The sequence below is a fragment of the Erinaceus europaeus genome, chromosome 9 (assembly GCF_950295315.1).
Source record: "Erinaceus europaeus chromosome 9, mEriEur2.1, whole genome shotgun sequence".
In the NCBI taxonomy this organism is placed as follows: Eukaryota; Metazoa; Chordata; class Mammalia; order Eulipotyphla; family Erinaceidae; genus Erinaceus; species Erinaceus europaeus.
The window spans coordinates 111,264,099-111,282,563 of record NC_080170.1 but is presented as its reverse complement, the minus strand read 5'-3'; the positions used below and the strand labels follow the sequence as shown (position 1 = coordinate 111,282,563).

The window sequence follows — 18,465 nt, the reverse complement described above, 5'->3', positions numbered from 1 at the left end:
TGTAGTCCCCAAATATTACATTGTACCTTAGAAAGTCTGGCAAGGCTTTCTGGGTCCCTTCTAAGTTAATAATTTCCATAGTACCATGCAGGGGGAGGTACTATAAAACTTGTTTGTTGTTTATTTCTTTCTCTGTGCCCCAGGTAATGGTGCAGTGGCTAGAATACTGGACTTGGCCTCATGAGGCCTGATTTCAATCCCCAACATTGTGTATGACAGTGATAAGTGGTGCTATGGAAAGAAAAAAAAAGAGCTAAAGAGAGAAAGAGAAGGGAAAAGAAGAAAGATAAGAGAAAGAAAAAAAAAGAGAGAAAGGGAAAGGAAGGAGAGGAGGGAGGAAGGAAGGAAGGAAACGGAGAAAGGAAGAGAAAGGAGTGGAGATAAGGTAGAGAAGGAGGATAGAGCTGATTAGAGGGGAGGGAACTGGTTTCCACTGACTCGGCTGAGTAACTCCTTACAGATAATTGAATGCGGCCTTTGCATTCCAATCTTTAATTATAAGGAACTCACTTTGGGCCGGTAACCTTCCTTCCTCTTAATGGGCCTTCTAACTAGCCTTCCTGCAGACTGCATGTACTACTCAGTGATGTCCCTACCCTGCTGTCAGGGTGGGACTGGAATGACTGTAAAGTGGGATAAATCTTGTTGCATGCCAGTCTGGAAGGCTCAGGATCTGAACGCCACTCCAATACTAGGCTTGTCTAATCCTTCTAGAATAGCACTGCTGATATTTTATTTTATTCTTTTTGTTTGTTTTTCCAGAGTGCTTTTCCACTGTGGCTTCTGGTGCTACAGGAGATTGAACCTAGGCATGAGAGTATTTTTACATAACCATTAAGTTATCTTACCCCCTCCCCCTGCCTGTAATGTTAATATTTCACAAATTGCAATCAGACATAATGTGGGAGGTGATCTAGTGGGTAAAGTCTGGAATCTTAAGAATGAGGTTCAGAGTTTGGTCACAGGCAGTGCATGTACCAGAGAAAAATCTGATTCTTTCTCCTCCTATCACTCATGAATAAACAAGTGAAGTCAGTTTAAAAAAAAAAAATTCCAATAGGACAAGCTTTTTCTGTAGTCAGATAGAGGAAACAATGATAGATTTTACTTAGATTTATAATAACCCCATCTATATATTGCTTTTTCACTCTCAGGTGTGTATGAGATTGAGAGAGAGAAATTTTCCACATTATGAGAGTCAAAGTGATCCAGTCAGTGTCTGCCTAATAACTAAAATAGCTCATATTTCTTGAGCACTTAGGACAGCATTCTAAGCTCCTTTGAATAGTGCTTCAACTGTTGTTTACTTCTGGAGCCCAGGACCAGGGAAATAGCTCACTGTGTTAGAGCACAGAATTTTTTTTTTCAATTTATTCTTTATTTAAGAAAGGAGACATTAACAGAACCATAGGATAGGAGGGGTACAACTCCACATAATTCCCACCACCCAATCTCCATATCCCATCCCCTCCCTTGATAGCTTTCCCATTCTCTATAGAATTTTTATGCCTGAGGCCCCAGAGGTCCCAAGGTCAATGCCCTAGCACCATCATAAGCCAGAGCTAAGTGGTGTGGTCTCTCAACCCCAAATTGTTTCAGGTGGTGGCTGGAATGAACTATGATGTTGTTTACTCAGTTGGGCAAACTAATTGTTCCAAGGAGAGATTTCCAGCCCTAACTCCACGCTGCCAGCTCCTCTTGAATGGTGTAAGTATTCAAAAGGCTAATCAAAAAGTTCTCAGCTTGTGTCCAGCATTGACAGGGGTGGAAACTCCCAATGCTGTACTGAAAAACTCTTGTTATTAAAGTTTTAGATTGTATTCACCAAGTCCTTTCTTTTCCCTTTCTTGGTTGCTTGCTACTAGGAATTCTGGGAGATGGTGTTTGTTTGTTTGTTTTTAACAGGAGATTATACTTTAATTCTATAGAACCATGAAGCAAAAGAAACTGCCTAGTAGTAACCGTAACACAATGAGTAAGGACGCAGGTTCAAGCCCCCACTTATGGGGGCGGGGACTTCACCAGCAATAAAGCGGCTATCTCTCCCTCTCAGTTTCTTCCACTCTCTGCCTTTCTCTCCCACTCCATCCTCTATTTACAAAATAAAAGGATATGGAAAAGAAATTTGTCCAATATAAAGTACTTTCAGTTGGATATATGGGTATAACTGGAACTCTTCAATGTACCTTCATCTTCCTTCCTCTCTTTTTCTTTCTTTTCTTTCGTCCTTCCTTCCTTCCTTCCTCCCTTCCTTCCCTTCCCTTCCCTTCCCTTCCCTTCCCTTCCCTTCCCTTCCCTTTCCTTTCCTTTCCTTTCGCCTCCAGGGTTATCACTGGGGCTCGGTGCCTGCACTATGAATTCACTGTTCCTGGGGGCCCTTTTTTCCCTTTTGTCGCCCTTGTTGTTTATCATTGTTGTTATTATTATGATGTTATTTTTGTCGTTGTTGTTGGACAGGGCAGAGAGAAGTAGATAGAGGAGGGAAAGGCAGAGAGGTGGAGAGAAAGACAGATGCCTACAGACCTGCCTCACCGCTTGTGAAGCTACCCCCCTGCAGATAGGAAGCCAGGGGCTCGAACCGGGATCCTGACACTCGTTTCGCGCCGTGTGCACTTAACACGCTGCGCTACTGCCCGGCCCCCATGTGTCTCCATTTTTCTAATCAACATTCATTTATTTCACAGTTGGGGAATACTTAAAATTGTGCTGTTGGGAGTCAGGCGGTAGCCCAGCGGGTTTAGCACACATGGCGTGAAGCACAAGGACTGGCCTAAGGACCCCGGTTTGAGTCCCCGGCTCCCCACCTGCAGGGGAGTCGCTTCACAGGCGGTGATGCAGGTCTGCAGGTGTCTGTCTTTCTCTCCCCCTCTCTGTCTTTCCCTCCTCTTTCCATTTCTCTCTGTCTTATCCAACAACGACGACATCAATAACAATAATAACCACAACAACGTTAAACAACAAGAGCAACAAAAGGGAAAATAAATAAATATAAAAAAAAATTAAAAAAAAGAATTTAATATACAAATATATGACAAAGAATCCTCACAATGGGGAGTCAGATAGTAGCAGCGGGTTAAGCACACATGACACAAAGTGCAAAGACCAGCATAAGGACGCTGGTTCGAGCCCCTGGGCTCCCCACCTACAAGGGAGTCGCTTCACAAGCGGTAAAGCAGGTCTGCATGTGTCTATCTTTCTCTCCCCCTCTCTGTCTTCCCCTCCTCTCTCCATTTCTCTCTGTCCTATCAATGATGACATCAATAACAACAACAGTAATAACTATAAGGGCAACAAAAGGGAAGTAGAAAGAAAGAGAGAGAGAGAGAGAGAAAGAAAGAAGAGAGAATCCCCACAATGCAATTACACCAGGCTGAGAGCACATGTTAGGAGCAAGATTCAAACCCCTAGTCCCAGCCCATAGCAGGGAAGCTTCATTAGCAGAGAAGCAGTGCTATGGGTGTCTCTTCTCTCGCCCTATCTCCCCTTTCCTTCTCAATATTTCTGCCCTGTGATATAAAATAAAGTTATCATCAACTGATTTTTAGCATGGTCTGAAAGTCTGTCTTTCAAAAGGAAAGTTTTACTCGTTTCTTATTTGCTTACTGTTTCTATACCAGGCCTTCCTCATTGCCCTGTTTCTAGGTATAGGCACATGTGTTTTTATTGTGTCTAACACAATTACTTGCTGCTGATTATGCTCTCTTTGAAGTAGGAGTATGTTTTGTTTTCTATGCAAATATTTATAAGTTGGCATTGTATTTCTTGTTGTTGTTCTACTAGCTATGGAATTTCTGAGATATATTTTGATTTCTTCATTTGTTTACTTTAAAAAAACAAACAGGATTTTGCTGAATGTACAGATCAAACATATGTGAATATTTCAGACAGTATCGCCGGATTCTCCCAGAAATGCGACATTTTCCAAGGTAGGATATAGCATGTGGTGGGTGTTCCAGCAGTGCTTAGTGACCCCGGACAACTGGCTGTTCTGTTGAGGAAATAGTGCTCAGGTTCCCATGATAAGCAAGAGGATCTGCATGACCTGTAGGTCTTGTTGAAGAGACTGTGACCCACCTCAGTCCAGCTGTGCTGCACCAGTGCAGTGAGAGTGCCCTGCAAGTGGCCAGAGGGGGTGTGGTGACAGGGACGATGTGTGTGCTCTGAGCAAGGCCCACCTCTCACACAGAACTAACTGGTCTCCATTATGTATAAGATGGCCCATGCCTGCATCCCACAGTGGTCTTGGGTCCATATTCCCAGAAGGATAAAGAATAGGAAAGCTATCAGGGGAGGGGATGGGATAGGGAGTTCTGGTGGTGGGAATTGTGCGAAGCTATGCACCTTTTATCCTATGGTTTTGTCAGTGTTTCCTTTTAATAAATAAAATTTTTTTTAAAAAAAGATAGTCCCATGTTGAGATAGTCTAGTGGTTGTACAAAAAGATTTTATGCCCAAGGCTGCGAACTCCCAGGTTCAATCCCCAGCACTTCTATAAATCAGAGTTGAACAGTGCTCTGAAAAACAAAAGAAAAGAAACAAACAAACAAAAACAGTGAAATAGTTCACATGAATAGTGCACTGCTTTGGCATGTGCTCTACCCAGGTTGAAGACTGGCCTTGACTACATTGAAGGAGTTTTTGGTGTTGTCTTCCCTTTTCCCTTTGCCTCTCTGTCTTTCTGTCTCTAGCAAAAAGAAAAGAAAAAATGTGCAAGTACTGATAGACTGGAGAGAACTGTATCTCCATTTAGCACTCAGCATAAAATTTTTTTGATAGTTCATCATTTTCTCTTTTTTAATTCTTTTCTTATATTTATTTATTTTCCCTTTTATTGCCCTTGCTGTTTAACATTGTTGTGGTTATTGATGTCGTTGTTGTTGGATAGGACAGAGAGAAATGGAGAGAGGAGAGGAAGACAGAAAGGGGGAGAGAAAGACAGACACCTGCAGACCTGCTTCACCGCCTGTGAAGTGACTCCCCAGCTGGTGGGGAGCCGGGGGCTCGAACCGGGATCCTCATGCCGGTCCTTGCGCTTTGCGCCACTAGCGCTTAATCCACTGTGAATCCACCCAACTCCCAGAATAAAATTCTTAAAACTAGGGAGTCGGGCTGTAGCGCAGCAGGTTAAGTGCAGGTGGCGCAAAGCACAAGGACGGGCATAAGGATCCCGGTTCGAACCCCGGCTCCCCACCTGCAGGGGAGTCGCTTCACAGGCGGTGAAGCAGGTCTGCAGGTGTCTATCTTTCTCTCCCTCTCTCTGTCTTCCCCTCCTCTCTCCATTTCTCTCTGTCCTATCCAACAACGACGACAACAACAATAATAACTACAACAATAAAACAACAAGGGCAACAAAAGGGAATAAATAAATAAAATATTTTAAAAATTCTTAAAACTAGATCAGCCTGGGAGGGTATGAGTGAATGTTCAAGTCAATATTTCTTGTATTAATAGTTAGCAAACATGTGTGTGTGAGAGCATTATTATTTCTAGTTTTTAGCATCAAAAAAAGGTTTGACTTTTCTCATTGTTGAAAGGTAATATAATCTATGATAGAGGCTTGATTAAAATTGCTTCCTTTTAAAGTCATGAGACATAAAATGTTGCTATTAGAGAGTTATTCCTTCAGGCTGAACACTGGTTTTTAGTTTCCACCAAAAGTTCAAAGTCTTAGGGACATGCATCACATTGATTGGGGTATAAATATCTTCAGATGGAGTGTTTCTAGAAACATTGAGGAAAGCAAAGGTGGAAAGGCAAAGTCAATCAACCTCTTCTCACCTCTCACTCTCACTACTAGGACTTGGGTTGTCATGTGACCCTTTACAAAAATAAATGTTTAATCAAACCAGCAAAATAGCTCACCTGGAGGGTGTGCCTGTTTTGCCATGAGCCTGACTCAGGTTCAAGCCTGAGACCACTGCACTGCAGGGCTTCTGTCCTGTGGTGTCATTCACTCTCCCCCTCAATCTCTAGTTCCCTTTCTCTCTCTCTCTCTCTCTCTCCATGATATATATATCGTGCTGAAGCCCCAATAAAGGCAAAAATAAGTAAACAGATAAGAAATGAATGCTGGATCAAATGCAGCAAAAATATTAACTAACTGCTTCTATAGTCCACACACTGATATAAAATCGGAATCCTCAGAGGAAGAAGTTGTCAAGCCACCTCCCAATATGTGCATTGGCTGCCCGGAGGAGATACCCGTGGACAGTCCAGAGCTGAAGGAGGCTCTGACTCATTCTATTCGACACCTGAATGCTCAGAACAATGGAACTTTCTACTTCAGAATTGACACTGTGACTAAAGCAACAAAGGAGGTCTGTTAATTATGCTATAAAGATGATGATTTTACAGTTGATGTATAAAGTATGTACCAGCTTTGCCACTGGGCTTGGCACTGGACAGGGAAATGATGGGGTAAATGGGATTTGGTTGATTTGAAATTCACAGCCCAACGTCACTGCAATGCCTGCTAGATTTTCCACATGTCACATAGAACATTTCCTCCAATTTATTTTTTTTGTTTAATTTAATTTATTTATTTTCACTTTTGTTGACCTTGTTTTTATTGTTGTTGTAGTTATTATTGTTGTATTTTTTGTTTCTTTTTTTAAATTTCTTTATTGGGGAATTAATGTTTTACATTCAACAGTAAATACAATAGTTTGTACATGCATAACATTCCCCAGTTTCCCACATAACAATACAACCCCCGCAAGGTCCTCTGTCAGCCTTCTTGGACCTGTATTCTCCCCACCCACCTACCCCACCCCAGAGTCTTTTACTTTGGTGCGATACACCAACGCCAGTTCAGGTTCTACTTGTGTTGTCTTTTCTGATCTTTGTTGCTGAGGAGTTATTCTGATGTAGTCTCCGCCCCCAGGTTTTACTACGCCCCCGCGAAACCCTAGCATTGCCCCCTTCAACCAATCCTGGCCCTATACGTCACCCCTGGTTGTCGCCCAATAAAAAGCCCCCTCACCCCCCCCCTCTCTGGGCTCTCAGCTCTCCCTCTCTGAGGTCTCGCTCCCTGCTCTCCCCCCACACACACCCCCCCCCCCCCCGTGGTCGGCCATTGCTGGCTGGCTCCACGTGGTCCGAACCAAACCCCCCCATCCTATAATAAAGATTTGTGTACCCCTTTGCTCTGGACGTCCTCTCTCTTCTCCGCGGTGCAGCCCGACACCAGACCACCTCAACAACAGATCTTGTTTTTCAATTTCTGCCTGAGAGTGAGATCATCCCATATTCATCCTTCTGTTTCTGACTTATTTCACTTAACAGGAATTTTTCAAGGTCCATCCAAGATCGGCTTCTTCTTCTAGCGTTTGCCCCAAGATCGTCTGAAAACGGTGAAGTCGCCATTTTTTACAGCTGAGTAGTATTCCATTGTGTATATAGACCAGACCACAACTTGCTCAGTCACTCATCTGTTGTTGGACACCTGAGTTGCTTCCAGGTTTTGGTGATTACAAATTGTGCTGCCAAGAACATATGTGTACACAGATCTTTTTGGATGGGTGTGTTGGGTTCCTTAGGATATATCCCCAGGAGAGGAATTGTAGGGTCATAGGCTAGGTCCATTTCTAGCCTTCTGAGAGTTCTCCAGACTGTTCTTCACAGAGGCTGGACCAATTGACATTCCCACCAGCAGTGTAGGAGGGTTCCTTTGACCCCACACCCTCTCCAGCATTTGCTGCTGTTACCTTTTCTGATGTATGACATTCTCACAGGAGTGAAGTGGTTGGTATCTCATCGTTGTCTTGATTTGCATTTCTCTGACAATCAGAGACTTGGAGCATTTTTTCAGGTGTTTCTCAGCCTTTTGGATCTCTTCTATGGTGAATATTCTGTCCATGTCCTCCCCCCATTTTTGGATGGGGTTATTTGTTGTCTTGTTGTTGAGTTTGGTAAGCTCTTTATATATGTTGGTTATTAAACTCTTGTCTGATGTATGGCATGTAAAGATCTTCTCCCATTCTGTGAGGGGTCTCTTGGTTTGGGTAGTGGTTTCTTTTGCTGTGAAGAAGCTTTTTAATTTGATGTAGTCCCATAGGTTTATACTTGCCTTAGTCTTCTTTGTAATTGGATTCATTTCATTGAAGATGTCTTTAAAATGTATGTGGAAAAGATCTCTGCCAATATTTTCCCCTAAGTATCTGATAGTTTCTCTGGTCTAACATCCAAGTCCTTGATCCACTTGGAATTTACTTTTGTATTTGGTGAAATACAGTGGCTCAGTTTCATTCTTCGGAATGTTTCAACCCATTGTTTCCAACACCATTTGTTAAAGAGACCCTGCTTTTCCCATTTAATAGTCTGGGCCCCTTTGTCAAAGATTAGATGTCCATAGGTGTGGGGGCCTATGTTGTCGTTATTGATGTCGTTGTTAGGACAGAGAGAAATGGAGAGAGGAGGGGAAGACAGAGAGAGGGAAAGAAAGATAGAATCTGCAGACCTGCTTCACCACCTGTGAAGGGACTCCCCTGCAGAAGGGGAGCTGGGGGCTCCAACAGGGATCCTTACACTGGTCCTTGTACTTTGTGCCATCTGCGCTTAACCCGCCCAACTCCCATTTCCTCCAGTTTCTAGCTATAAAAGATGAAGTGGTGGGGCCAGGAAACAGCTCACTTGGATAATGTGCTGCTTTGTCATGTCTGTGACCCAGGTTTGAGCCCAGCCCACACATCATTAATAGAAACTTCAGTGCTGATAGGTATAATGCTCTCGCTCTCGCTCTCTCTCTCTCTCTCCCCCCTCTCTCTCTCTCCTCTGTCTCTCTCTTCTCTCTCGCTGCCTCTCTGCCTCTCTTCCTCTAGCTAAAAAAAAAAAAATGACCTTCATGTTTTCTACTTTGCTTTTTTATTTTGCTTACTTTTGTTTTTTGAGAGGGTTTGAATAGTCTAGTTAAATTTAAATGTTTTCCCGTTCTTTTTCTCTTCCCAAGAGTTTCATTTAAGAAATGCCTTCTGGGTGCCAGGTGGTGGCACAGCTGGTTGAGTGCACACATTATAGTGTGGAAGAACTCCAGTTCAATCCCCCACTACAAGAGGGAAGTTTCACAAGCAGTGAAGCAGAGCTGTAGATCTCTCTACCTCTATCATTGTCTCTATCTCCCCTTGCCCTCTCCATTTCTCTCTGTTTTTATCAAATAAATAAATAAATGAAAAAAAGAAATACCTTCCTCATTCTGTTGTTAAAATTCGGAGGCTCCAGCTGGCCGGGCTAGCTTCACGGGCAGATAACAGAGATGCGGAGACAACGGCTGGGCAGGGCAGCTGTATTTCTTTATTCAGGAACAACGATTCATAAACTAAGACAAACTAATCACCAAACAGAACTCTGCTGTCTCTTTGCGGCGGCGCAAGCACTCTCTCTAACTCTGTAACTCTGGCCCTCTGGCCCTCTGCAACTCTTCAACTCTCCAACTGTGGAACTCTTCAGCTCTCTCTCTGGAACTCAGGAACCCTCTCTCGGGGTTCCTTGGGGCGGGGCCAAGCGGGCCCGCGAAATTAGCAGGACTGATCCAATTCTCTTGGCGGGGGAGAACTAGAACCCAATGTAAAGCATACAACATCATTCTGTTATCTTTTTTACATTTTTAATTTACATTTTTTAAGTATTGGGAACTGGCATTACTACATGGTCTCTTTAAAAAGCAAAACTTGGGAAGTTGAGCAGTAGTGCAGCGGGTTAAACGCAGGCGGCACAAAGCGCAAGGACCGGCATAAGAATCCCGGTTTGAGCCCCCGGCTCCCCACCTGTAGGGGAGTCACTTCACAAACGGTGAAGCAGGTCTGCAGGTGTCTTAACCAGATGTGCCACTGCCTGGCCCCTCATTTTTTCATTAATGAGCACTCCTCCAGGCCAGTGGATATATACAGTTGATTCTTTTTAGCTGCTATATATTACACACATACTTTTAAATTCTAAAATTAAGCACTGAATAACTTGGAACTGGTTCACACCAATTATTTTTAACTGTTTATTTCCTAATCAATTGCCTTTTTTAAACATATAAAAATGTCACTTCTGGACAGTGCTGTGCAGGGCATCTAGAGAGATCACTCAGTGGATAGGTTGCAGGACTAGCATGCATGAGGCCCTGGTTTGGTCCCTGACACTTTACATGCAGCAGTGGAGTGGAGCTTTCATGGACAGCTCTCATAACTAAATTAATTAAATTAGTTATAAGGGCTGGGGAGATGGCATAATGGTTATGTAAACAGACTCTCATGCCTGAGGTACCAAAGATCCCAGGTTCGATCCCCAACACCACCATAAGCCAGAGCTGAGCAGTGCTCTGGTAAAACAATTAATTATCTAGCTAATTAATTTGTTCAGTAATTTTGAGGATCCAGAAGGTAACGCACCTGGTTGAGTGCAGATGTTATAATGCGCAAGGACCTGGGTTGGAGTCCCCAATCCCTACCAGCAGGGGAGAAGCTTCATGAGTCGTGAAGCAGTGTTACAGGTATCTCTCCGTCTCCCTCCCTCTCTGTCTTGTCCTTCCCTCTCTATTTCTGTCTCCATCCAATAAATAAATAAATATATTAATTTTTTTTTAAAAATGAAGACCATAGTCTTAAAAACTAATTATTTTTTTAAAAAAGAGAGAACAGAATGGGACCATAAACTTATTGTGGAAGATAGCACTGTATAATAATTTATATTGCTGCTTAGATTAAAATTGTTTCTTAATATAAAAACCTGAGAGAGGGGCTGGGTGGTGGTGCACCTGGTTGAGCACAGGTTACAATGTGCAAGGATCCGGGTTCAAGCCCCTGGTCCCCACCTGCAGGGGGAATGTTTCACGAATGGTAAAGCAGGGCTGCAGGTGTCTCTCTGTCTTTCTCCCTCTCTATCTCCTCCTTCCTGCTTGATTTCTGGCTTTCTCTATCCAATAAATAAATACATAGACTTAAAAATTTTAGGGGGTTGGGCAGTAGCGCAGCGGGTTAAGTGCATGTGGCAAAAAGAGTAAGGACTGGAGTAAGGATCCTGGTTCGAGCCCCCGGCTCCCCACCTGCAGGGGGGTCGATTCACAGGAGGTAAAGCAGGTCTGCAGGTGTCTCTCTTTCTCTCCCTCTCTCTGTCTTCCCCTCCTCTCTCCATTTATCTCTGTCCTATCCAACAACAATAATAACATCAGTAACAACAATAAAAAAACAAGGGCAACAAAAGGGAAAAATAAATAAATTTAAAAAAATTTTAAACCTTAGAGAAACAAAAAAAAATACAAATAATTTTCCAAATTACACTATTTAATTCACCTAATTTTCAGACAGGTTCTCAGTATCTGATGCAAGAGTTGACAGGACAAGTCATATTTAAAGAACATATCTCAGGGCAGGGGTAGATAGCATAATGGTTATGCAAGGAGAGTCTCATGCCTGAGGCTCCAAGTTCCCAGGTTCAATCCCTTGTACCACTATAAACCAGAGTTGAGCAGTGCTCTGGTAAAAAAAAAAAAAAAAAAAAAAGAACATATTTCAAATTTTTCTTCCTTCCTACTCCTCTTAAATTCTATAACAAATTGAGTCCTTGAGTTATTCCTGAATTTTGCAACTGCTGAACAATTAAAACTCAGAAAAAGTTTTTTTTTAAGTTATAGAGAGTCAGGTGGTAGCGCAGCAGGTTAAGCGCAGGTCGTGCAAAGCACAAGGACCAGCATAAGGCTCCCAGTATGAGTCCCCGGCTCCCCACCTGCAGGGGAGTCACTTCACAGGCGGTGAAGCAGGTCTGCAGGTGTCTGTCTTTCTCTCTCCCTCTCTGTCTTCCCCTCCTCTCTCCATTACTCTCTGTCCTATCCAACAGTGATATCAATAATAACTACAACAACAATTAAAAAGACAAGGGCAACAAAAAGGAAAATAAATAAGTAAATATAATTTTTTTTAAAAGTTATAGTCTGTTTTTCTTTTCCTATTTAGAAAAAGAAATGAAACCAATCAATAGTCAGGTGCTGCAGGCATGCATCTAAATCAAAAGTTTTGTTTTAGTCATTTCTGTGTTGTTGATGTAAACTTTGATTTAGTTGGGTGTAATGAAAAGATTTTAAATTGCTCTTTAAAACCCTTAAATAAAGATGTGATTCTCTCTCTCTCTCTCTCCCTCTCTCTCTCTCCCTCTCTCTCTCTCTCTCTCTCTCTCTCTCCCTCTCTCTCTCTCTCTCTCTCTCTCTCTCTCTCTCTCTCTCTCTGCCTCTCTGGCCTCCACAGTTATCTCTGGGGCTTGGTGCCTGTGTACAAATCCACTGCTCCTGGTGGCCATCTTTTTTCCATTGTTGTTGTTGGATAGGACAGAGAGAGATTGCGAGAGGAGGGGTGACAGAAAGGGGGAGAGAAAGACACCTGCAGATCTGCTTCACCGCTTGTGAAGCAACCCACCTGCAGGTGGGGAGCCGTGGGCTCGAACCGGGTTCCTTGCACCGGTCCCTACGCTTCACACTATGTGCGCTTAACCTGGTACATTACATCCTGTCCCTCAAGCTGTGATTCTCTGTACAATATTCCCTAAACATCTTCTTTGTGCTAATTAATTTACCAGGTGGTTGCTGGAATGAAATATTCTCTGACGTTCACTGCCAGGGAAACCGTGTGTTCCAAGGGCAGTAACATAGAGTTGATTGAGACCTGTGGCATCAATAAACTTGGAGTAAGTAATAATACAATTGTCTACTTAACCCCTAGAAACTTATTTGATGTTTTATACATGTTTAAATCCCTTATGAGTAACACTTTCTCTCCTCTGTCTTCTGTAGCAAGTTCTAACCTGTGAAGCTGACATTATATTGTCTTTGGAAAAAAAATGTCCTCCCTGCTGTTAACTGTCAACCTCTACAAATGGTATGGTTCTGAACAGTTACTTTGGGGTCAACTTTACTAATTCTGGAAAAACATATGTAGGGGCTGAAAATGAATTATTGGGATGGGGAGGTAGCATGATGGCTATTCAAAGAGATTCTCATGCCTGAGGCTTCAAAGTCCCCATCTTCCCCCACCCCCTTAACTCCATAAGCCAGACTTGAGCAGTGCTCTGGTAAAAAGGCAGAGAAAAAGAAAGTGAGACAGAGAAAAAGAAAAAGAATTATTGTTCAAATGAGTTGGGAGACAGGGGCCAGAAAGCAAAAGAAAAAGGATTACTATTGAAATGAATTGGGAGATAGGGGGGCTCGAACCCATCCTTGTGCATTGTAACATGTGCGCTCAAACAGGTGTGCCACCACCCGTCCCCCTATTTTAATTTAATTTAATTTAATTTGGATACAGACAGAGAGGAATTTGGAGGGGGAGAGGAAAAATTGGAAGAGAGAGAAAGAAACACCAGTATCCCTGCTTCACCAATAGTGAAGCTTCGCATCTACAGATGGGAACTGAAGGCCTGATGCTAGATCCTGTGCCTGGTCCCATCAAGTACGCATGGACAGAAGGGCTTCACACACATTTTCCTCCTGACAACTCTGTGAGGCAAGTGCTGCTCTTATGCCTATTGTACAGATGAGAAAAATGAATCTAGCAGTACCTGGAAGCAAGCCTGGGTCACAGCAGAGCCTGCCATGTTCACCATAAAGCTGTTATTAAGTAGGGTCTGACTTTTTTATTCCAAAGTCAGTTTTTTTTTAAATAACCAATTAATTTTTTTATGTTTATTTATTTATTCCTCTTGTTGCCTTGTTGTTTTATTGTTGTTACTATTGTTGTTGATGTCGTCATTGTTGGATAGAATGGAGAGAGGATGGGAAGACAGAGAGGGGGAGAGAAAGATACCTGCAGACCTGCTTCACCGCCAATGAAGCGACTCCCCTGCAGGTGGGGAGCCAGGGGCTCGAACCGGGATCCTTAACGCCGGTCCTTGCACTTTGCACCACATGCGCTTAACCCACAGTGCTACCACCCGACTCCCCAAAATCAGTTTTTTTTTACATCATACTACCTCAAATAGCCTGTTCTTGGAAGTAGTGAAAGTAGGTAGAAATCATCTACAAATCCTACTCTTCAAAATAAGTTGCCTCTTTTCTTTTATTCTGATTTAGATTTCTGCCACATGTAGGCATGTATAGAGGCTAATAGTACCAGGGCTGCATTCTGGGCTGGTGAAATACGCTCACTGGAATACTGTTCTGCTTCGCCATGTACAGACCCTGGTTTGAGCCCAGCCCCCACTACACTGAAAGAAACTTTGGTCCTGCGATTTGTTTTCCTCTCTGCCTGTCTGACTTCTCTGTCAATCAATTAAACAAGCAAAGCAAAGGCTGCATTTCAGACACGTGAACTAGTACTAATATTTTTCAGTCCGGTAAAGTGATTATGGACATATATTCTCTATACATTCAGTTTATGAGACCATTTATAGCCTTTTAGAATAAAAGCAGTTGCCGGGCTAGCTTCGTGGGCAGGAGACAGATGACCACAGGCACTCATGGCTGAGCTGGGAAGCAGTATCTCTTTATCCATGTAGAACTCAGCGCAATCTAAGTTAAGCTATTTCTAATCACAATCCTGTATGTATGTATGTGTATATATATATACACTGACCGAGTAGGGTGGAGCGAAAAGAGATTGGTAAAAATCAGGGTGTGACAAGGAGAGGGGGCGGAGCAAAAAGACATCGTGAAACAGTGGGGATGAAACCAATGCCCTGCAGGCAGGGCGGTGCTTAGTTAACAGTGGTTATGTAAATAGAATACAGTGTTAAGCAGAGGGGATTAAACCAATGAAACAGAAGGGGTCTTAGAAGCATAACTGAGAAGCATACCAACAAGCACTAATGCTCTTTTTTATTTTATTTTATTTTTATTTTTTATAGTTTTTTTTTAATTTATAAAATGGAAACACTGACAAGACCATAGGATAAGAGGGGTACAATTCCAACCACCAGAACTCTGTATCCCATCCCCTCCCCTGATAGCTTTCCTATTCTTTATTTCTCTGGGAGTATGGACCCAGGGTCATTATGGGGTACAGAAGGTGGAAGAAGGTCTGGCTTCTGTAATTGCTTCACCACTGAACATGGGCAGTGACAGGTGGATCCATACTCCCAGCCTGTCTCTCTCTTTCCCTAGTGGGGAAGAGCTCTGGGGAATTGGGGCTCTAAGACACATTGGTGGGGTCATCTGCCCTGGGAAATCCAGTTGGTATCATGTTAGTATCTGGAACCTGGTGGCTGAAAAAGAGTTAAGATATAAAGCAGAACAAATTGTTGACTAATAATGAACCTAAAGACTGGAATATAGCAGATGAAGATTTGGGGTCTCTGTTTTGTAAAAAGCTAGTAGGTCTATTTTAGGTACATTCCAAAGAGCCCATGACTTTATTAGTTTTTACCTGAGCCTGATATCTGATATGCAGGTGAACCCAAGTTATTGTCTAGGGAGAAACAGCAATGTTCTAGAAGAAAGTATATTGGGCTGATAAGATAGCTCACCTGGAAAGGGACCTGCTGTGTCATGCATTGGTCCACATTCAGATCTGGCCCCCAGTGTACTATGGGAAGGTTCAGTGCGATAGTGTCTTTCTTCTATCTGTCTGTTTCTCTTGTCTTTCTATCTGAAGAAGTCACTCCAGAGTAAGGAATCCCCAGCAACAACAACAACAACAAAATATGCAAAGAGATTTGAATGCTGAAGCTCCAAACTCCCAGGTTCAATTCCCTGCCCCACCATAAGCCAAAGATAAGTTGTGCTCTGGTTAAAAAAAAAAAAAAAGGAGGGGGAGGAGGAGGAGAATGAGGAGGAGGAGGAGGAGGAGGAGGAGAAGAAGAAAAAGAAAGAAAGAAAGAAAGAAAGAAAGAAAGAAAGAAAGGAAGGAAGGAAGGAAGGAAGGAAGAAAGAAGGAAGGAAGGAAAGAAAACGCGCACGTTACAGTGTGCAAAGATCCAGGTTCAAACCCCTAGTCCCCACCTTCACGAGTGGTGAAGCAGGGTTGCAGGTGTCTCTCTGTCTCTCTCCCTTTCTATCTCTTCCTCTCAACTTCTCTCTGTCTCTATACAATAATAAATAAATAAAACATTAAAAAATTTTTAAAAGAAAATGTAAAAACAAACAACATATATATGTACACATAATTTATATATTATATATATATGTATTGTATACATGTATATACTTATATACATATATTACATGTATGTCTAACATGCATATAATATATATGTATGTGTATATATGTATTTGTACAATTATATATAACAATGAATAATGATGTGTCAATAAATTTTGACATGGACTTGAATAATCATAAACTTCAAAGTTGACCTGAAATGGTATATTGTTTTGATATGAGAAAAGGCTTGCCAATTTATAATAGGCAAAATCTAGAACAATAATCAATGTCCATAAATGATAAATTTAGTCAAAAGAGGAAAATCTACTATGTATTACCATATTTTCTGGAACACTATATAGTATTTAAAATCTGGCAAAGACTCCATTCTTTTTTATCTTTATTTATTTATTGGATAGAGATAGTCAGAAATCAAGAGGAAAGGGAAGGATAGAGAGGGTGAAAGACAGAAAGACACCTGCAGCACTGCTTCACCACTTGTGAAGCTTTCCCCCTGCAGGTGGGGATTGGGGGCTAGAACCTGGGTCCTTGAGCATTGTAACATGTGCACTCAACCAGGTGTGCTACCACCCGACTCCCCAAGACTCCGTTCTATATGGAATTCCTTCTTTCTTCATTGATAGTGTAGTTTCCACAGTAATGCATTAATCTTAATATATTAATATTTTCTGTCTAGGTTTCAATGATGCAAAGGCCTCCAGGTTTTTCACCTTTCCGAGCAGCAGTAATGATGGAAACAAAACAAGGAAAAACTGTAAGTCCTCCCCACACTCCCATGACACCCGCACAAGATGAAGGACAAGACATAGACAAAGAACAAGGACCCACTCATGGTCAGGACTCAGGTCATAAAAAGAAAATAAAGCATGACCATGGCCATGGCCAAAAGCATAGGCATGACCAAAGCCATGATCACATCAGGGGCCATGGCTTTGGCCATGGACATCAAAAGCACCATGATCATGGGCATGGGCATGGGCATCAACAGGAACCTGACTATAATCTTCAGTTCCAAGTGAGACCAGGTCTTGGCCACGGACATCAAGGGGGCCATGCCCTAGCCCATGGACACAAGCATGGCCATGATCATGGTAAACATAAAAATAAAGACAAAAACAGTGAGAAGCACAATGGTTGGAGAACAGAGCATTTGGCAAGCCTTTCTGAAGATAGCACTACAGCTTCTAGACATACACCAGAGAATTCAGAGGGGCCAACACCCACCCCTTCTCTAGCTCAGCAAGGGGTAGCAGTTACCTATCCTGGCTTCCTTAATTCAGATCTCATTGCAACTGTGATGCCTAATATACCACCAACTCCCACAGAGACTGATGATGTTTGGATTCCTAACATTCAGATAGAACCAAATAGCCTTTCCTTTAGCCTGATACCTGACTTTCCAGAAACAGCCTCTCCCAAATGTCCTGGACACACCTGGAAGCCAGTCAACAAAAAGGATCCAACTGTGGAAAAGGAAGACTTTTCTGATTTTGATCTCTCTGATGCCTTGTATTAATTTGTGCAGTTGTGGGTATTTATTAATATGTCATCATCTCCCCTGCCCAGTGTCTAAATGTTCTGCCACGGTGCACCAAAGTCCATGAAACTTCAGAACAGCCTAGAGAACAGTGGTGAGACTCTCACTAGGATCACCATTAGTGTCTATTGACAGCACAAAACTGTGAACAGAAGTATAAACCCTGGGGGTCGGGCGGTGGCCCAAACCAAGGATTATCTTGCATTGCCTTAAAATGCAAAGGAAGCAGCGATTTGCTACTCCTTGCACCACTTTTGCCTAGAATAGTAAGTGATAACTTCATACAGTTACAGTCACCTGTAGATGTATGTGCCATTATTTCAATTAGATATATCCGATCCTCTGTTGATTTCATGTCACTATTATCTGTACTTTACATAAGAAACTAATAACATCAGGGAAAAAAAGGCCTCACCTTGTCAACTGACTGCTCTTCTTTGAGTGAACACTAACATCAGATTAACAGAGTCTTGCTGTCCTTACAGAGACACCTAAAGTTCTGTGAGTATAAGGGCCGAGTTTGCAAGTCTCCAACGTCTGCAAGTGAAGTCTCTTGACCAGCAGGCGCAACCTCAACCCCCAGCACAATAGTCCCCAACAGCCTGTCAGCAGCCCTGAGAGGAAGGACTAGAAGCTGGGATAGAATTCACTAGAGGAGAATGCCAATTTAATCATGCTATTGTTGGTTAAAATAAAGTTTCGTCTTGATTGTTCACGTCTTACTAATTCACAGTGGTCTCCTTTCAGTCATATACACATTGGAAAGAAAAAAATTCTGGGGGGTTGGGCGGTAGTGCACCGGGTTAAGTGCACATGGCACAGAGTGCAAGGACCAGGGTGAGGATCCTGGTTCTAGTCCCTGGT

At 42.6% G+C, this 18,465-nt stretch overlaps 1 protein-coding gene across 1 annotated transcript in view; it reads left to right on the top strand.

Moving 5' to 3' along the window:
• LOC103110630 (kininogen-1-like) overlaps nucleotides 1–18,141 on the top strand; it is a 34,595-nt gene extending 16,454 nt beyond the window's left edge. The window contains 9 exon segments of the mRNA XM_060198548.1: nucleotides 1,600–1,707; nucleotides 3,842–3,926; nucleotides 6,145–6,317; nucleotides 12,550–12,657; nucleotides 12,764–12,798; nucleotides 12,800–12,848; nucleotides 16,741–16,993; nucleotides 17,090–17,867; nucleotides 18,087–18,141. Coding sequence (XP_060054531.1) covers nucleotides 1,600–1,707; nucleotides 3,842–3,926; nucleotides 6,145–6,317; nucleotides 12,550–12,657; nucleotides 12,764–12,798; nucleotides 12,800–12,848; nucleotides 16,741–16,993; nucleotides 17,090–17,580 — 1,302 coding nt within the window. The 3' untranslated portion in view covers nucleotides 17,581–17,867; nucleotides 18,087–18,141.
• The last annotated feature ends 324 nt before the right edge of the window (nucleotides 18,142–18,465 follow it).